Genomic DNA, 19,814 nt, shown 5'->3' on the forward strand with positions numbered 1-19,814 from the left:
TTCTTCCATTAATTATTGGAAAATTAATTACTTGACGACTATATCTAAAATAATAGTAAATAATTAATACTTTCCTTTTTAGTCATGATTCTTGCATTTAGTACTGGACCTTTATAATTAATGCACAATCCGCTTTAATATTCGTGCAAAGCATCTCAAACGTCCGAATTTAAACTCAAAATTTGAGTTACTTTTGTTTTATCTGAATTTTGTTTGTTTCTGAAAAAGAGCATGTCTGGCTGTTCACAACCAACGAGCTCTGCTCAATTGCTTCATTATCAAAAGAAAGATTGAGAGTCGATCGATACATCCAAAGTTGAAATGTGGAGGTTGAAGGTGGGGGAAGGCGGAAATCCATGGCTGAGAACGACGAACGAGCATTTGGGGAGACAGGTGTGGGACTTCGATTCCAATTCTGGATCGCAAGAGGAGAGAGACGAGGTCGATAGAGCTCGCCAGGCGTTTCGTGCTCATAGATTTCAAATGAAGCATAGCTCTGATCTCCTCATGCGCCTCCAGGTCATATTATTTTTTGAGCATTTTGAAATTTATGCGAATTTCAACTTATGATGGTGTCATCTTCATTTGAATTTGTGCAGTTTGCAAAACTGAATCCGCTCGAACTGGACCTTCCAGTAATAAAATTAGGAGAAAATGAGCAAGTGACAGAGGAATCAGTGGTAACTTGTCTAAGGAGAGCAATTAGTAGATACTCTACATTACAAACACATAACGGGCATTGGGCCGGGGACTATGGAGGCCCTCTGTTTCTCATGCCCGGCTTGGTACTTCTTTTCTCGTAACCTTTATTAATGCTTCTTAAGTTAACTGACTATGAATTATAAATATGTTATATATATTTGTTCAAAATTTTACTTGTTTAAAACAGATAATATGTTTATATGTTACTGGAGCATTGAACACTGTTCTATCACCAGAGCATCAAAAGGAGATGATACGCTATCTCTACAATCATCAGGTACGTACGTTCTTTCAGGGGCGGAACTAAAAAAATTAGAATTTAGATAGGAGGACTGAAACGTAAAATGCATAATGTGTAGCACACATTTAGCATTTCACGAGGGGACTAAGCTATATAAAAACTTTTTAAAAAAATGGAAATTCAATTAAATTTATAATATACATGATTAAATTTTAAATCCTGGGGTGGTTAAGCAATTATGTAGTAATGCTGGTAATGATTTTGCGAATGAAATAACAGAACAAAGATGGGGGATGGGGATTGCATATAGAGGGGCACAGCACCATGTTTGGATCTGTGTTGAATTACGTCACTTTGAGGTTACTTGGCGAAGGGGCAAATGATGGAGATGGTGCAATGGAGAAAGCAAGGGATTGGATAATAACCCATGGAACTGCTACCGCTATTACTTCATGGGGCAAAATGTGGCTCTCTGTTAGTGCCAAATTGTGTCCTCTCTCTTTGACATTTTTTTTTTACTTTTACAAGATAACTCATTCATACCATAATTAAGATCACTTATTTACTGGTTTATGTGAATACTTTTAGGTACTTGGAGTGTTTGATTGGTCTGGAAATAATCCTCTACCGCCTGAGATATGGCTACTTCCGTATATTCTCCCTATTCATCCTGGTACCTACATTAATATTTATTTGCCATATTGTAAACATTTTGTTTATGATATGCTCTTCATAGTTTAATGTAAAATTCACAGGAAGGATGTGGTGCCACTGTCGTATGGTTTATCTGCCGATGTCTTACATATATGGAAAGAGGTTTGTTGGTAAAATCACAACTCTGGTATTGGAACTAAGAAAGGAACTTTACTCGATTTCATATGAGAAAATTGATTGGAACAAGGCTCGCAATGAGTGTGCTAAGGTTTGTTCATTGATGTAATTTCTCTCCTTTTGATTTTTTTTTGAGGAAATTCTCTCCTTTTGATTTGCGATAGCAAGATTTCTCTTTGTGATATGCAGGAAGATTTGTACTACTCTCGCCCAATGATACAAGATATAATGTGGACCACACTTCACAAGTTTGTAGAACCAGTTCTATTGCACTGGCCTGGCAAAAAGTTGAGAGAGAAGGCTCTCAACACGGCCATTGAGCATATCCATTATGAAGATGAGAACACTCATTACATTTGCATTGGTTCTGTTAACAAGGTACGCTTTTCTTACCTTTGTGATTAGTGAATTACCCTGAAGCAGGGGTATCAAGTGTCAACGGGTACAGAACTGGTCGGGTGGAAGCATTTTCATACCCTTACCCTGAAGTAGGGGCGTCTTATTGAATACGATACGGGTCGGGTAAACGGATAAAAGGGTACCATTGACACCCTAGTCTGAAGAAAGATGCATGCTTGTAATTGCTAATGCTAGGTTTTGTTTTCGGAATAGGTGCTAAATATGCTGTGTTGCTGGATAGAGGATCCGAGCTCGGAGGCATTTAAACTCCACATCCCTAGAATATATGATTATCTGTGGATTGCGGAGGATGGCATGAAAATGCAAGGGTACAATGGGAGTCAACTATGGGACACTGCATTTACTGTTCAAGCAATCTACGCTACAGGTCTAATTGAAGAATATGCACCTACACTTTACAAGGCTCATGATTACATCAAAGATTCTCAGGTACCAATTACTACTTGTGCAGCAAATTTGTATAACATAAAGAAGTATACATAATAACATTAAATTTGTTTCTAAAGGTACTGGCGGATTGTCCTGGGGATCTTAGTTACTGGTACCGTCACATATCTAAAGGAGCATGGCCGTTCTCTACAGCAGATCACGGGTGGCCTATTTCTGACTGCACTGCTGAAGGACTGAAGGTACTTATTTATTGATTATATGTGCAAAGAATTATTCTTCTTTTCTTAGATATTCCAAATGAACTATGCGCGATTGTGTAATCTGTTTTTTCTTTGTCAGGCTGCGTTGCTATTGTCAAAGTTACCTCAAGGGATGGTCGGTGAGTCAATTGAAGCAAATAGGTTGTATGATGCTGTCAATGTTATTTTATCACTGATGGTACGTGTACTTCACTACTGAAAATTAATTAATGCAACTCAAATATTTCACTCAATTTTATTTTTGTATGCTTAGTAACTTGATAATTTTAAGTTATTTAAATTAATAATATCTTGTTTTTGTACTGCTGCTTTTTCCATATAGAATGAGAATGGTGGTTTTGGTACGTATGAACTCACAAGATCTTATGCATGGATGGAGGTTAGAATAATTTTGTGTACCAACTATGGTGCTTAATTATTATTTTTTTTCAAATATACTTTGAATAATTATGGGAACTATACTTATATATGCTTCTGCTACTGAAAAATGCAGCTGATAAATCCTGCAGAGACATTTGGTGACATTGTGATAGACTACCCGTAAGAGCAACAATCTTCACTACCTTTTTCTAGGGGAAATTTCATATATGCCACTCAAAAACTATGAAATTACCTGTTCCACCCTTCAAAATCTATAACTACATATTTACCATCCTAAATTCTAATAACTCACATATTTACCCAATATAATTTAAATATATATCAAATATACCCAAACTCAAATTAATCATGAGTGGTATATATACATGAAATTCCCCCTTTTTTAATAACAGAATTTGGAGTGGCATACATGAAATTCCCCCCTTTTTATATTCTTTTAATAAAAATACAACGAAATTGAGTGTGTGTAAAATTGCATTGACAGATATGTAGAATGTACATCAGCTGCAATACAGGCTCTGACTTCATTTAGAAAGATATATCCAGGTCACCGTACGAAAGATATAGATACATGTATAAGAAAAGCCGTTGATTATATTGAATCGATTCAACGACCTGACGGTTCATGGTATGTATACTCTATTTTTATTTCCCATTTAGTTTCACCAACAATTAAAATAAGAATGCTGATACTGTGCCGAATCTCTGTCCTTTGTTTTTTTAAGTCGGTTGGTTATTTGTTTTGTTTGAGCATGCAACAGGTACGGTTCATGGTCAGTTTGTTTCACGTATGGCATATGGTTTGGAGTTAAGGGTTTAATAGCGGCTGGAAAAACATACGAGAACAGTGTTTGCGTAAGAAAAGCATGTGATTTTTTGCTCTCCAAGGAATTACCGTCTGGTGGTTGGGGTGAGAGCTACCTGTCGTGCCAAGATAAGGTACTGTACTACTATTGAGGTAATCATTCATAGCAGCTAATTATCTACCACTAATTAATGCTTTGTTGTTTGTGATGGAAAAAACATAAAGGTGTATACAAATCTGGAAGGTAACAAGGTTCACGCGGTAAATACTGGATGGGCTATGCTAGCACTTATTGATGCTGGTCAGGTAAATACAGAAGCACCTAATTCATCTTTTATAATTCATTCATTGTAGTAGATTTGATACAGTAATTATGAAGTCATTGTTTGTATGTATTTTGGTGGCAGGCCAATAGAGACCCAAGGCCGTTGCACAAAGCAGCTAAAGTTTTGATCGATTTACAAATGGAGAACGGCGAGTTCCCTCAGCAAGTATGTGCACCTTTTTCTCAGCAAGTGTGATCAATTTACTGATATGATCTGACTGTAACATCGATCTTTTTATGAATTGTAGGAGATAATGGGGGTGTTCAATCTAAACTGCATGATTAGCTACTCACAATATCGCAACATATTTCCGATTTGGGCGCTTGGTGAATACCGCTGTCATGTATTACTTGGCAATATTGAGAAAAATTGATAGTTTTGTATCTCTTGCATCCTAGAAGCAAATTGCATGCATCTCTTGTTCTTAGTTTAGTGGCCTGGTACTGGTAGTCACTAAGAGAATAATTAATGAAGCATTGAGCAAATGATTGGATGTGATGTAGTAGTGTCATTTATATTGTAATTTCTATCTTCTTTTGATTTGCTACAGAAAGATTTCTTTTTTTGTGATATATAGGAAGATTTGTACTACCCACACCCATTCATCCATCCGTGATCCATCACATATTTAATCTAAATGATTGATATGTTTAATCACAAACATACATGAACAATAATAATTGAATTAGTTCTTTCTCCCCCTCCACAACATAAAGACCACCAAAAAAAAAAACATAAAAGGAAAAACTGAAATGGAAGCTCAACTTGACTAGTGACTAATACATATTTAGAGCATCTACATCTTTGATATTATTATTATAGTTTCTAATCCAGTTTTAGAAATGTGAGAAAGTTTCTTATTTATAAACTATGTAGTAAAGTTTTTTATTAAGAAACTGTTTTTAAAGCTAACTAAATGATTGGCTCAAATTATTTTTCATTTTTAATTTGTTACTATTTCAGAGATGTGAGAATTATAAACTTTAAAGACTTTTAATTTTTAAAAAGTAGTTAACAGTTATTTAAAAACTTATTTGAGTTACTGTGATGTAGATGCTCTTGCAAATTCAGGAGATTGGTCTGAATTTAACCAGACTTTCCAATTAATTTGAAAAGTCCAGATGATTCCAGACCAATCCTTCTAATGTGGCCTTGGGCCGCCTGGCTGTATCCCAACGTATAAAAAAGAAATAAGAGTCATAGACCAATCCTTCTAATGTGTTCTTGGGCTACTGGGCTGTATCGCAACGCACTAGAAAGTCCATAGAAATCTAAAAAGGTAAAAATATAATCGAGCAAGAATTGAATTCTTTCCCCCATGAAGGGCCGAGCAAGCAACAAACCATCAAACCGCACAACATTGTATAAATTGTGCCATCACTAAAATCATTTAAAGATATAAATGTTTGGGTATAAATTGTGACCCATCAAGAACTCATATATAATTTTTTAGTTTTTACTGGTGTGAATAATAACCGATTCTGGTAAAGAAATATGCATTCCTCGAGCAACATTGTAAAACAAAGATAACCTACAAATTAAGCGGCCATCAAGCAGCAATGAAGAGCAAAAGATGCTTATTATTTCATGAACCTTCTTCTATCACACAACATAACAGTTAGTATAAATCATCACTATTTAATCAATGGAGCCCAAGTTGTGTCACAAAAGTTCAACTTTATTCAATATAAACAGTAACACCCATTAAACCTTAGACTGCACAAAAGAGACCCTCTTCCAAGGTTTATAATCATCCCGGTCAAGCATCTGTTCCACCTCCTCAAATGACAACCCTTTGGTCTCTGGTACGAACAGGAATATAAGAACAAACGCCACACACGAAATGCCACAAAACAACAGAAATGTCGGTGCAGTGCCTAGTGCTTTAGTCAGACTCAAAAATGTCTGAGTCACAATCAAATTCGAGACCCAATTTGCAACAGCAGCAATGCCTCCACACATACCACGGAACCTTAGGGGGTATATTTCGGAGTTGACTATCCAAGGTGCTGTTCCCATGCCAGGTGAGTAGGAGATGATATAAAGGCCAAGTGCAATGAGGGCTAACCAACCGAAGTTACTTGGACAGCCTTGCGTATACCATTCACGCTTGTCCGCATGACAGGTGGCTTTTACCTCATTGTTTGAGATCAGGCAAGCACCTGGGTTAAGCTGGAGATGGGAATGAATACAGGAATGGGTAAATGCAGTGTAGAACTAGAGCAAAATAAACAGAAAAAAATATAAGGTGATCTTACCTTATTTCCACTATGAGCACAAAACCCACAACCAGATTTTGCCTTCAAACAGTCAGTACACTTCCATGAGATTCCAGTATTGAAACTCGGGCATGTAGAATTAGTGAAGTTTTTGGTATCGGCAATCTCAACAGCTGGGGAATGACTTGCAGCTCCGAAAAACAAACCACCGAGCAATGCTAACATTGCTATAATACCAATCAGGCTGATAAGCATCAACCGTCTTCTCCCCGCTCTATCCACAAAAAACATGCTAACAATTGACCCAACCACATTAAGTCCTGAGGTAATCAAAGACAAAGCTAAAGCTGTACTATTTGATGCGTAGCCAGCTAGTTGAACAATGGTGGGGCTGTAATACATGACAGTATTTATGCCAACAAATTGCTGCGCTACCTGACAAACCACCCCAGCAAGCAGGCCTCTTCTCACAACTCTGCTACTTAATGCCTTTCTTAATTTTGCAAATAAGGTGCCTTCGCCTATGGATCCTTCCTCAGCTATTTCTGCCTCAATTGATGCTCGCAAGGCCTCAATTTCTTTTTCAACCTCGTGTGCTGGGTAGATTTTCCGGAGTATAGCAACTGCTTCCTCTTTTCTCTCCTGTATCATGAATGGTTGTGGTTATTGAAAGTTAAAATCATTTTTTTTAAATAATACTTTGAACCAAGGTTTTATAATTTGCAATTAAATACCCTTCTATAAAGCCATCTAGGTGATTCTGGAAGCATGAGCATCAGTATGAATTGGACAAATGCTGGAATTCCTGCAATACCTAGCATCCACCTCCAGGTACCTGGTGCCTGTATAATAGTTTCAAAAATGCTTGTATTGTTAATCTTCGGAGATGAATAATTAGAAGAAATAATGGTGTATGAAAGAGAATGTACTCATATATCACCACAACAATTTTTTTTTTTAAAAAAAAAGGTAAATAACATTAACAATAAGAAGAATAACAAGACGACAACAACAACTATATAGAACATAAATAAATAAAATCAAAATGAAGCCAAATTATGAAGATTGTCCCTGTAAAATGAAAAATAGTTAGGTCCCAGCAAACTAAGAAATACAATGCATGGCTCCACATTACATGAATATCAAGAACACCCTCAACAGTCAACTCTCCTCTCTTTCCATTTTCAGAAAGATATCCTACTACCACAATTCTCTTGACCGGTTCCTGTTACATAAATGTGGGAGGACTCAGGGGTACTTTGGGTATTCCTTCTGAAGAAACTAGGTAAAATCTCCAATTTCAGACTAGTGTGCTTGATACTTCTCATCTTAGAAAGAGTACACATTATTTGATTCAGCCATTATTGTGCATGTTTCACTTAAATTGTTTGATCTTGGTTATGAAAATCTATTTAAAACAAAAACAAAAAAACTTGAGAGAGAGAGAGAGAAAACAATATTTACCCTAGTAAAAGCAAGATTTATAAGGTAAGCCAAAAACTGCCCTCCAGTAATAAGCAACCCATTGGCACTGACAAGGGCACCCCGTATCCTTGCAGGAGAAGCCTCAGATATGTAAAGTGGCGCTGTCATGGATGCCATGCCTACACCAAGCCCGACAAAAATCCTCCCAAGAATTATAATTGCAGGAATTGGCGCCGCTGCCATTACTATGGCACCTACAAAAAATAATAGATCTGCGAGTAAGATTGATGGCCGGCGACCAAAGCGGTCGTTCATCCACCCACCAAAGCCGGCTCCGATTATGGCCCCCGCCACCGCCATACTTACGATTGTTTCCTATTTGTTTAAAGAAATGTTGAGAAACTCAATTACCTTTTCTGATCCAATATTACCAGAATCTAATATAAGTTCTTCAATAATGATACACAGAACCTAAAGTTAACCATAAGCGCTAACAGCAGAATGATGGAGCTAATACACACACAGGCAACAGATATATTTCTTGCACTATTTGTTAGTTTTGTTTAATTGGGCATCTTATTCAGTAAGCATTGATCAAACGAGATAGATATGGGAACCTGCAGTACTGTGTTTCTTTGAACAGACTGGAAATCATCCCGGATATATAGTAGAGCTCCTGATATGACACCTGGTATTGAAAATTTTGCATGAAGTGAGAAATTTGAATAACATCTTTTCAGCAAGTTGATTTAGTCTAAGTTTAATATATCCAGCAGATTTGAAGACTATTAAAATAAAATTGGCAATGAATAATAATTTTAAAACCAACAATAAAAAAGGAAGAATATAGAAGAGAATGTTTTTGTTAAGTAACAATTTGGTACTCGGTACCAGTCAGAATGATTTGGTTTGTCTTTCACAGGACTAGAGGATCTGATTTCTTTCTATCAAAAACAAGGGTTTGCCCTCAATACATTTAATTAATGGATGTCCACAAATACAGCTCGTAAAACATCTTTTAACTATCAATTCACTGCCGATATTTATTTTTTTCCATTGAAATTCACTGCCGATATTTACTACCCAACAATGTTAAAAAAAATTCCTCTAACCAGCTTTCCATTTAAAACTTTTCCTTTTCCTTACCAGTGTCATATCCAAAGAGGAGGCCACCAATACCAGCGGAAAAGGCTAGTTGAAGAATGTACGGGTGCTTCCATGTCAGCTTCAGGCACTCCTTAAATTCGGTTTTGTCTGCTTTATATACACCTTCCATCTTCGATTATAGCAAAGTCCACCGGCTTATCAGAACATGCCACCTGTATTACGCTCGCTGTAGTTAGCTTTCTCTATTATGATAAACCAAGATGAAACAAATTAAATAAAAATTATATCAACATAGGAAAGCCGGTATTAAGCATATAGAGATATCATTAAGCACATACAGATGTATACTGATAATACAAGAATAGATGCATGCTGTCACTGCTAGTAATATAACTTTTTATCTTAAAATAAATTACTAGATATGAGCATCATCTTAGGAATCTAGGGTGCCACACTGTAAATCCTCTATCTAAATCAATTTTCCAATTTGACATAAATGAATAAAGAATGAAATTAAAAGTCTTAAATCTTTTCTGCTGAAAACTACTTTAGTACTAAGAGCATCTAGTTTTCTATCATCATCAGAATTAAATTAATTCCCACCAACAATTTAAATATATATATATATATATTTTAAGCTTCCTGGAATGGTGCTCCTTTTGTGCACATGGATAAAAGACCCAATAAGTCAAGTAGTCAACACTCAACAAACACAAAATTATACTCTCTGTTTCTCAATCAAATTAACAAAGCAAACTTCAGACAAAGATTCCTTTGAATAAGGAGCCCTTTTAAAAAAATATTAATCATTACTACAAAATTAAGAAATCAAAAGTAATCCAACAAAATAGTAGCCAATACGCTTCAATTTTCCACTTATATTCGAACGTAATCCTAACATGTGCACATAAAATTCGATTTTTTATAATTTGAAGTGCCTATTTGTAAGATAACTAAAGTGTTCCTTTTGCAAGTACTAAAAAATACAGCCACCAAAGTACATTTGTAACTCGAAAGTGCAAGCACCTCTTCCAAAATAAGAGGAGGGATAAAATTAAAAAGGGACTAATAGAAAACTCGTTCTCAGATTCCAATGATTCCTTTGAAAAGTGCTCTCTCTTTTTTTCTGTACCTCAAGCAATTATCCAAAGTACATGTAACATATAATTTTCAGATAGAGAGAGAGACAAACAATGCCTAGCTACAAGTTCAAAAATGAAAATCAAACAAAAAAAAGAAAGAAAGATCGACAATACCGCCTTCACTATCCAAAGAGTTACAACCTCAGTTTCGAGAGCGAGAAACAGAAGAGCTTGGTACATAACAAAGAACACAATAGAATGTTAAAAAGGGGGCTCGATAGCAAAACCTACCAAAGAAGATTCCAGTGGAGAAGTCAGAGAGAAGGAGAGGAGTGACGAGTACAAGTAAATGAAAGGTCCTGCAAAATATTATATAATATAATTGGAGAAAATTCTGATATGGTTCGAATGTGCATTGATTGATGAGTGGTAGTTTTTCGTTTAGTGAAATGCAACCTGATTTCGCGCTTGAGAGGAGAATTATTAATTGATTCGTTCAAAGTGGTCCCCGAAACTGTCAGCAAACTTTCTATTATTGTTCTCATTCTTTTAATGATGGAATCAAATCCTCTGCTCACAGCTCACCTGCACACGAATTCGTATCCCCTCAGGTTACCTTACTGAGTATAATTGAATCGGACGGTCTGGAAATGGATTGGCACGCATCTCAAAACACAGATAATCCTGCCCCCTCTGTCATCCTGAATCTCGACCGGCTGAGAGTAAATCTGAGCCATCCGTTTCAATTGTGTTGAATCAGGTACCTGGGAGGATACGGATCCCCTGGACCAATCTATTCATTTATTTTATATCTGCTCAACAATTATAATTAAAGAATGAAAATTATTTGAGTTTGAAAAAATATAATCAACATTTAAATGTAACCATTCAAATGAAAACATATAAAATTAATAGATGGATTGAACTTGCGTATAAAAATTTTCTGCCCACAGAGAGAGGAGATTTGATTTCTTTAATTAATTGAATAAAATGGTCTGGGAAACATAACAATTTAACATTAACACCCTTCAATTTTGGATAATCACATTCTCTGACCTTCAATTTAACATTAACACCCTTCAATTTTGGATAATCACATTCTCTTACCTTAAAACATGATTTTTTATTATTTATCAAAGCTCACCATTAAGAGTTTCAAATGTTTCAATTATGTCAAAAAATACTTATTTAAGCGTAAATCTTGTTCATGGAGTTTTAAACCTGGTTTACACTTGTGTAAATATTGTGTACGTAATTTACATACACGGATGAAAAATAAACAAGCAAAAAATTATTGATGCATGCTGTTAAAAAAACATTTACGAGGAATGTGTTAAATCAAAAAATAGAAATTTAATTATTTCAGTTGCTAATTGGTTAAAAATTTATGCTCCAATTTTTTTATTGAATTCTCACACATATAATTTTTTTTTTCTTCATTTACATACACTTGATGTTTTGATAATTCTCGATTTGAATTAAATCATATTCGGACAATAATCACCACGTATTATATAGTTTCAAGTTCCTATAATTTTGAAATTTATTGGGTTTACAAGTCATTCGAAATCAAATAATTTTATTAATGGAATATTAAGTTTGAGCATTTATTCAAATTCAAATTATTTGATATTTTTTATTTTAAAATTTTGTCAAGCCTAAGTTGGTTTAAGATATCAGATTTATCGAGCAAGTATCACAAGCCAGTGAGGAAGACTGAAATAAAATTGCCAAAGAATTTGAGGTCACATAATAAATATCGGAAGGGACAAAATAAATTAAAAATAGCACTAGGTTTAAACATGGACATTTATTAGATGTTGATATTTGAGCTTTTTCTCAAAGAGATAGACTGAATGACAGCGTAATCCTCCACTACAACGCCTGGGAGCCGATTTTTTTATTTATATCCAAAAATTAAATTAAATTTCAAAAAATAACCGAACCGGATGTCAAATTTGAAATCTACCCAAACTGGTTAACCGTTAACCGGACCAAATTTCCGGTTAACGGTTAACCGGACCTTTTCAAAATGGTTCGGTTAACCATTAACCGGACCCAAACCATGGGTCCGGTTAACGGTTAACCGGATTCGTTGGTTCGCTGAACCGTTAACCGAACCCAATTTTTTTTTTTTTTTTTTTTTTTTTTAAACAGAAAATTTTAAATGCATATGTATATGTATTTTTTTATTTTATATGTATATGTATATGTATATGTGTATGTATATTTTTCTATAATTTTAAATTTCAGATTTGATTTACAAATTTTTTTTGTGTAAATTTGATAAATCTAAATACGAATTTTATTTTATATGTATATGTAGATTATATAGAATATATAGTGTTTAGGGTTTAGGGTTAGTGTATATAGATTATATAGAATATTAATAAAATAAATATTCCGACAGAATATATATAGTTTCTGCAACATCCAATTATTAAGGTCTAAAATAATAATAATAATAATAATAATAATAATAATAATAAGGTCTAAAATTATTTATATGAAAATATATATAATAAATTTCTGCAACAGAAAATTAATTAGGCCGAAAATTATATATGAATTCATATAAAATCATAGAAAATACCAACATAATACAATTTGTGCAACATATACACACATATAGTTTTTTGTACATGCAATCCCATCTTATCCTATCATATAACATATAGTCAAGATCCAATACAACACATATAACACATAGTTCGGTCATTCCCCTTTATTAGCCATGCAATCAACTTTTGGCCAAAATTCAGCAAGTTCGGCCCATTTTGCCAAAACGCATGGCTGTCATTGAGGTTGGACCGAATTTTTGTTCATCTTAAGTTGTATTAGATCCAATATAGCAAAAATAGAGATGCGCATGTGAGGCCTCTTGGGAGGTTAAAGGTCTCCAACTTTTGCATCTCCCATAAATTTTAATAATAAAGAATAATTATGAATTGATTCAAGAATAATAATTCTCAAAATTTATACGAACCAAAGAATTAAATAAAATTAATAATTCTCCGATTAAAATTAGTAATTAATCCCAAAAAAAAATTTACTCTCGGATTAATCCAAAATTCGTCCAAAATGAATTTCTCAGTTTAAATTCGTCGTATAAGATCCGTAATCATGAACCATCAAAATGAATTTCTCAGTTTAAATTAGTAACTGTATATTTCAAAAAAAGTAAAAAAAAGTAAAAAAAAAGTAAAAAAAATTGGTAACTGTATATTATTTATGTATATGTATATGTGTATGTGTATGTGTATGTGTATGTGTATTTTTCTATAATTTTAAATTTCATATTTGATTTACAAAAATTTTTGGTGTACATTTGATAAATCTAAATACGAATTTTCATGTATATTTTCAATAGAAAAAAAAATTGAAAATTTTCTGTTTTAAAAAAAAAAAAAAAAAAAAAAAAAAAAAAAAAAAAAAAAAAAAAAAAAAAAAAATGGGTTCGGTTAACGGTTCAGCGAACCAACGAATCCGGTTAACCGTTAACCGAACCCAAACCCTTGGTCCGCTAAACGGTTAACCGAACCAAGGGTTCGCTAAACGGTTAACCGAACCCTTGGTCCGCTAAACCGTTAACCGAACCTAGGGTCCGGTTAACCGTTTAGCGGTTTGGGTACTTTTAAAATTTGAAATGCGGTTCGGTTGATTTTTGAAATTCAATTTAATTTTTGGATAAAAATAAAAAAATCGGGCCTGGGAGAGTATCTCTGCGTATTATTGTCTGCGGAGTTGTGCGGAGCTTTTTAATCTGGTCCGTTCGTTTTAATCGGACGGATCAAATCAGATCTTAAAATTTGAGTTCCCTCTGATCTGGTTCGTCCGATCAAAACGAACGAACCAGATTAAAAGCTCCACACAATTCCACAGAGGATAGCGTTCCACAACGCCTATCCTCTTTTAGCCCCTGCAGCAAACCACCCGAGTGTAAAAGATTCCACTTTTTCTATATTGAGCCCATTTTTTTATTGGTAGTTAGGGGTGCTAACTGTCAATGACAATTCGATCTGTATTGTATTAGAAAATATGAATAAAAATAAGTTTTTATTTTTATTAGTTTATCAGATACAGGTAAGGATAATAATTTTGTTTTGTTATTTTATTCATTTTTGTATAAGATAATTTTTAAAAATAAATTTATGCATAGATATATATTTGTATGAAAATAATATATGATACAATAAAGTTTTGTATTTTATTAAATTTTCATGATATAAATTAGTTGTATTCATTATTATTATTATTTTTTTGTTTTGAAAAATACTTTATCAAAAACACAAATCGAAAATATCAATGGCATTTTTTTATTCATTTATCCAACATGTACCGTATTCGGAAAGATGGATAAGGGTAAAGATTTATTCATAATCATAATGGATATGGATATGAAAATGCTTCCACCTATCCGTTGACATCTCTATTGGTATTATTTAAAAATAATAAAATTTTAAAAGTACCCGGTTTTCAAAAAAAAAAAAAAAGTACCCGGATTGAAAGAACTCGAAACTTAACTAAAATGTAAGTTGGAATTTGTTTACTTGATTGTTTCAAAAAATAAGTTAAAAAAAAATTCAGATTTAGGATGAAACACATACTAGGTCCGAGATTTAATATGATCCAGATAAATAATCGGTATATATATTGGTTCAAGAGTAGAACTGGGGTGCTCTTAAGCTCACCAAAGTTTTGGTGAGCTTAAGTCTAAAACTCATTAAATCGATTTCAAATGGCGAATCCAAACCGTTGAAACCCGCCTACCTTACGTGTGATGCATCTACATGTGAAATTTTTAAACATTCGAATTAATTTAGTATAAAGTCAAGCGGTCAAAAAACGTTCAAAAATGACTGCACTAAAATTAATTTATTAACCTTCTAATTTTGACCGCTTGACTTTATACTAAATTAATTCGAATGTTTAAAAATTTCACATGTAGATGCATCACACGTAAAGTAGACGAGTTTCAACGGTTCGGATTCGTCATTTGAAATTGATTTAATGAGTTTTAGAGTTCAGCTCACTAAAACTTTGGTGAGCTTAAGAGCACCCTAGTTCTACTCTTGGTTCAATATTAATAGAAAAAAATTGACGGTAATCTATTGCTTTTAATCACGGCTATTTTTTTTAAATTTGAATAAAAAAAATAGAGATGGGGTTCATTAAAGGATTGTGCACTGATCACTTTTTCAAGCAGAGCCTGTGCTCACGAGGAGATTTTTTTATCCATAGAAATTATACAATTTGAAATTACTGAAAAAAAAAAGAGTATCTCGTTTCTATTAAATATAGTAAGATCGGACTCATTGACTCAGATTCATTGTTTTTTTCTTCTTTTAAAAAAATTGCACAGAGAATTTACAAAAAAAACAGAAAAAATTTATGAATCGGACTTAATAAGTCTGACCCATAAAAGAATTGAACAGTGATTCTGATCATCAACACTGATTCGAAAATCAATTAAAAAATTTATAGATCATAAAAAGTATAAAAGAGCATTATCCATTGATCATTGACAGTATAAAATATTCAACATTTATTTGTTAAATTAAATCCTTGACTGTCGCATGCATTCATTTATGAGAAGCATTTATGTAACTAATTAATATTATATCTATCCAAGTGCATTCATTGACTTCAATTGACCGAGACAGACTCCTTGTAACAGAAATTAAATAATGGATTCTTTTTTTTTTGGTTTTTTTTATTGGGATATATAATTTTTGCTCCTGTTATATATATGGACAGTGATAACAATCCCCGCAGGTTTATCCCTGCATTTATCCCCGCAGATACTGCCAAAAAAAACATGGGAGGACCACTCAATCATTAATGACCGTTTAAAAAACTGCGGGTATTTAACTTGAAGCATTAAAGTATTTACCTTGAATTTGTCAGGTATTAAACCCTATGCAATGATCTCTATTTATGAAAGAATAAATCAATCCATTAATTGTCCCCGCACAAAATTTCCTTTTTTTTTTAATCGTCCCCGCACAACTGGGGACCATTAAACATGGGGGGACCGCTCAATCATTAATGAGCGTTTAAAAAACTGTTAGTATTTAACTTGAAGCATCAAAGTATTTAACTTGAATTTATCAAGTATTAAACCCTATGCAATGATCTCTATTTATGAAAAAATAAATCAATTCATTAATTGTTCCCGCACAAAATTTCTTTATTTTTTTGAATCGTCCCCGCACAACTGGAGACCATTAAATAAACAATCCTCTCACCCAATGATAAATACTCTGAGACATAATGATAAATATTTTATGTTACATGGGTAAATACTTTACATTATATTGATAAATACTTTATGTTACATGGATAAATACTTCTCAGACATACTTGCAACTTTCAGTAAGACATCAATGATAAATACTCTCATGCATAATGATAAATACTTTATGTTACATGGATAAATACTTTGTATTACATAGATAAATATTTCTCAGACATAATTGCAACTTACAGTAAAACATCAATGATAAATACTTTCAGACATAATGATAAATACTCTATGTTACATGGGTAAATACTTCTCAGAAATAATGATAAATACTTTTTTGAACATCAATTAACAGATAAGTATTTATTAACGGTGATTGTTATTAGATAACAGTATAATTAATGCGCAGATTGTTTTTAAAACAATAATTAATGCGGGAATTGTTATTAGAGGAATGCATAATTAATGCGGGTATGGGAGTGGGGGGTTTCTTATAATTAGTGGGGGGATAAAAGGAAAATTTTAGAGAAATTAGTGGGGGAATATATGGCAGTTAAGGAAGAGAGAGAGTGCGGGGAAAATGGGGGGATGGGGGTGGGGGGTTTGTTATAGAACATTAATTTTATGCTCTTGAGATTTTTAATTTTTGTATGTTTTCTTTTCTCTAATAGACAATTCTAACATATATTTATCTTTTTTTTTTTTGAGGAAAATATATTTATCTTTTATAATACATCAATTTGATATTTGTTAAAATATTATCTAAATTTATAAGTTATTTATATGTGTTATCATTAATCTCATTATTTAAATAAAATGTATGTAGGATAAACTTATTCATAAAATCCTTTGAATGTTTAGTTTTAGACTTTTAGCAGTTATCCGTCATTGATGGATGATTAATTATATATTATACTAGATCTACAATTTGTTACTTTTTATTTGAATAAATTGAATAATGATAAATATAGAAAATATTAAATAAACATATGGTAAGATAACATGTGTATATCGCATTATGCTAAAGGGAATGAGATTAACAAAAAAAAAATGTTCCTCAATTTTAGAGGATATAATTTTCTTGACAGTTTCATGCCAGTTTTTTGTTCTTAGTTTGATCTTGAGAACTTTTGCATTATTTTTATTTTTTTCATTTGTTAAATTTCTCAGTACGTGTAAATTGTATATGCTAGAAAAATTCACAAAAGATCAGGGTTTTAAATAGCGCACTATAGCAGTGCTATAGTATCGTTATAGCGTTTTCGGATCATAAAAACTATAACGCCATTAATACATACGACATTCTAAAATATAAATTTTCCTTAATAGGCTCAATTTTTTTTTTTTTTTGAAAATCTTTGCAGAAGCTGCGAAGTTGTGAGGAAGAATCGAACTCTCGACCTTTGAGTACAACAATTCTAGAACTTATTCCTAGCCAATTATGCTACCTCCCCTTTTCCTAATAGGCTCAACGCTTCATAGTAAAAAATTTGCTTCCTTCTATAAACTTTCTATTTTTGATTACGGTAATTGGTAGGACACACAAGCAAAGCTTATCTTTTATTAAGTTGAGAGGCGAATTAACAGCCAAAGCAGTGATACTTTTATCAATTTAATGATTTAAATTTTGTTAATCATATATTAAATTTTATTTTATTTTTCTTCTAGATTTTTATATAATTTAACGCTCTTATAGTGGTTAAGATTTCATTTTATGATTGTAAAAAATTTAATTCAAATTTCACACATTATTACATTTTACGTTTCAGTCTTCCAATCTAATTTCACACATTATTACATTATTCGACACCTTCAAAAAATATTGTTTTTAAGAAAAAAGATAGAAAAAATAGGCGAAAAATAGACCTTGTGTTAGAGAAGAAATAGGCGAAAAATGCTTAACGATAATTGCATCCTCTTTGAAATTGCTAGTAGTTTATTTCAACCAAAAATCAAGATTCACCCAAATTTATGTTGTACTCTTCTTTAGAACACTTTGAATTCAATGTAACAGCAGCCGAATTCTGTAGAGATCTGAAGTCAAATTCCACGTGGACACGACAATGTTTTCAGAAATTTTATATTTTTCTAATACATCAGAAAAATGATGCGTGAGGGACTTTAATTCAAAATCTCATGTGGCTAACAAAATATTAGTGTTTTTGAAATTGACGTGTGTTGACTAATTATTGACAGTGACGATTGGAAGAACAATACTAACCTTTTTTTTTTTTTATTATTATTATTGCCTCGAGCGACAATTTTACCATCCACGATTCCATTTGGATAATGAGGAGATAAAAATACAATGCACCAGCCGGGAATCGAACCCGGGTCTGTACCGTGGCAGGGTACTATTCTACCACTAGACCACTGGTGCTTTGGTGTTCATTTGTTTTCTTTTTAAATAGTTTAATAAATCAATACAGAGTATATTTTAGTCTAGAAACTGAACTTTTTGAAGGCTGTCCTTGTGCTTAGTAGTATCAATAATCAATTTATCACCTTAATGAAATCTGAATAATGTGTCAAAGTATTTTAACGTGAACTTTCAATATATACTATCTTTGCGCCTGTTTTGAAATTGAAGTATCAAAATACCCTAACTTTAAAAAAAATTGCCCTTATGGCCTTATGGCTTGACCTTTCTAGCACAACACATGGAGATATTTTCATCTTTAAAATATAAATCTAATCATTTTTTCCATTTTAATATTTAATAGCAAATTTTACAATTTTAAATCCATACTACATCAAGTTACTTTATTCTACATTTCTACTTCATTGTACTATCAAGCTCCAGTCAGGGCAGAGCCAAAAATATAATAGAATGAGATAAAATTTTCAGAATAGAACATAATTGTTAATTATTTTAAAAATAAGCATATTTTTATAATTTTCAGATATGAATCCTGACGAAGGCACATGAGGCAAGCGGGAGACGCTTATCCATGTTTAAAAACAAAATTAATATGTTTGGTTTCTTTTGTCATGTTTTATTTTTTTTCAAAAAAAAAAATATGCTTATTTTTTAAATAATTATACAATTATGTTATATTCTGAAAATTGTATTTCATTCTATTATATTTTTTGGCCCTTCGGATTCATATCCTCTCAGGTACTGTAGAGAATTCCTCTCACTTTACGGTTTGAGATTAAATTTCAGCCAGTTTGAATCTCAAACTAGCGTAGGGGGGCAGTATTATTGGGCTTTGAGATTTGTGCCAAGTTAAAAAGAACGGTTCGGATGTACTAATTGTAAAAGATTCCCTTATCAGGTAATGGAGAGGATGTGAATTCCCTTCGTCACCGGTTCCAATAAAGTGATTAAAATTAAAGGGACAAGTTACACTCGGAATTTTTGGAGCCCTAGGATACGTC

The 19,814-nt window shown here is 32.8% G+C and overlaps 2 protein-coding genes and 1 non-coding gene across 8 annotated transcripts; 1 reads left to right on the forward strand and 2 right to left on the reverse strand.

Moving 5' to 3' along the window:
• Positions 1–321: 321 nt before the first annotated feature.
• Positions 322–4,792, forward strand: LOC144561793 (cycloartenol synthase-like). The gene is made up of 17 exons (XM_078310887.1): positions 322–519; positions 600–785; positions 890–979; positions 1,223–1,417; positions 1,532–1,616; positions 1,699–1,865; positions 1,964–2,152; positions 2,387–2,623; positions 2,701–2,823; positions 2,924–3,022; positions 3,167–3,223; positions 3,338–3,384; positions 3,710–3,853; positions 3,987–4,164; positions 4,256–4,336; positions 4,438–4,521; positions 4,604–4,792. Exons 1-17 carry the CDS (start codon positions 322–324, stop codon positions 4,727–4,729), a joined length of 2,286 nt encoding a protein of 761 aa, XP_078167013.1. The 3' UTR covers positions 4,730–4,792.
• A 1,144-nt stretch (positions 4,793–5,936) lies between these two features.
• On the reverse strand, positions 5,937–10,543 carry LOC144562280 (putative inositol transporter 2). 6 transcript variants are annotated; one of them, XM_078311477.1, is made up of 7 exons: positions 10,481–10,543; positions 9,147–9,349; positions 8,618–8,688; positions 8,040–8,375; positions 7,310–7,417; positions 6,615–7,217; positions 5,937–6,528 (listed from the first exon to the last, which is right to left on the reverse strand). In XM_078311477.1, the coding sequence occupies exons 2-7, from the start codon at positions 9,274–9,276 to the stop codon at positions 6,061–6,063; spliced, it is 1,716 nt and encodes a 571-aa protein (XP_078167603.1). In that variant the 5' UTR covers positions 9,277–9,349; positions 10,481–10,543; the 3' UTR covers positions 5,937–6,060. The 6 variants fall into 6 exon arrangements, with proteins under 6 accessions (XP_078167603.1, XP_078167606.1, XP_078167604.1 ...); XM_078311480.1 differs by having other exon boundaries at positions 9,147–9,319; positions 10,481–10,498; XM_078311478.1 differs by lacking the exon at positions 10,481–10,543 and adding an exon at positions 10,391–10,462 and having other exon boundaries at positions 9,147–9,319.
• An 8,199-nt stretch (positions 10,544–18,742) lies between these two features.
• On the reverse strand, positions 18,743–18,813 carry TRNAG-GCC (transfer RNA glycine (anticodon GCC)). Its single transcript has one exon. It is a non-coding gene; the product is annotated as a tRNA-Gly (tRNA).
• Positions 18,814–19,814: the final 1,001 nt, after the last annotated feature.

Source organism: Carex rostrata, chromosome 11 (assembly GCF_964058835.1).
Source record: "Carex rostrata chromosome 11, lpCarRost1.2, whole genome shotgun sequence".
Classification (NCBI taxonomy): Eukaryota; Viridiplantae; Streptophyta; class Magnoliopsida; order Poales; family Cyperaceae; genus Carex; species Carex rostrata.

What these genes read in the sequence shown, in the direction of transcription:
- LOC144561793 (XM_078310887.1), top strand. Translation starts at nt 322, where the DNA reads ATGTGGAGGTTGAAGGTGGGGGAAGGCGGAAATCCATGGCTGAGAACG. An exon ending in ATGTTATTTTATCACTGATG is followed by an intron (nt 3,023 to 3,166) that starts GTACGTGTACTT and finishes TTTTCCATATAG; the next exon opens with AATGAGAATGGTGGTTTTGG. An exon ending in ACCTGTCGTGCCAAGATAAG is followed by an intron (nt 4,165 to 4,255) that starts GTACTGTACTAC and finishes AAAAACATAAAG; the next exon opens with GTGTATACAAATCTGGAAGG.
- LOC144562280 (XM_078311477.1), bottom strand. Translation starts at nt 9,276, where the DNA reads ATGGAAGGTGTATATAAAGCAGACAAAACCGAATTTAAGGAGTGCCTG. An exon ending in AAAGAAACACAGTACTGCAG is followed by an intron (nt 8,376 to 8,617) that starts GTTCCCATATCT and finishes TTAAACAAATAG; the next exon opens with GAAACAATCGTAAGTATGGC. An exon ending in CTAGATGGCTTTATAGAAGG is followed by an intron (nt 7,218 to 7,309) that starts GTATTTAATTGC and finishes TTCATGATACAG; the next exon opens with GAGAGAAAAGAGGAAGCAGT.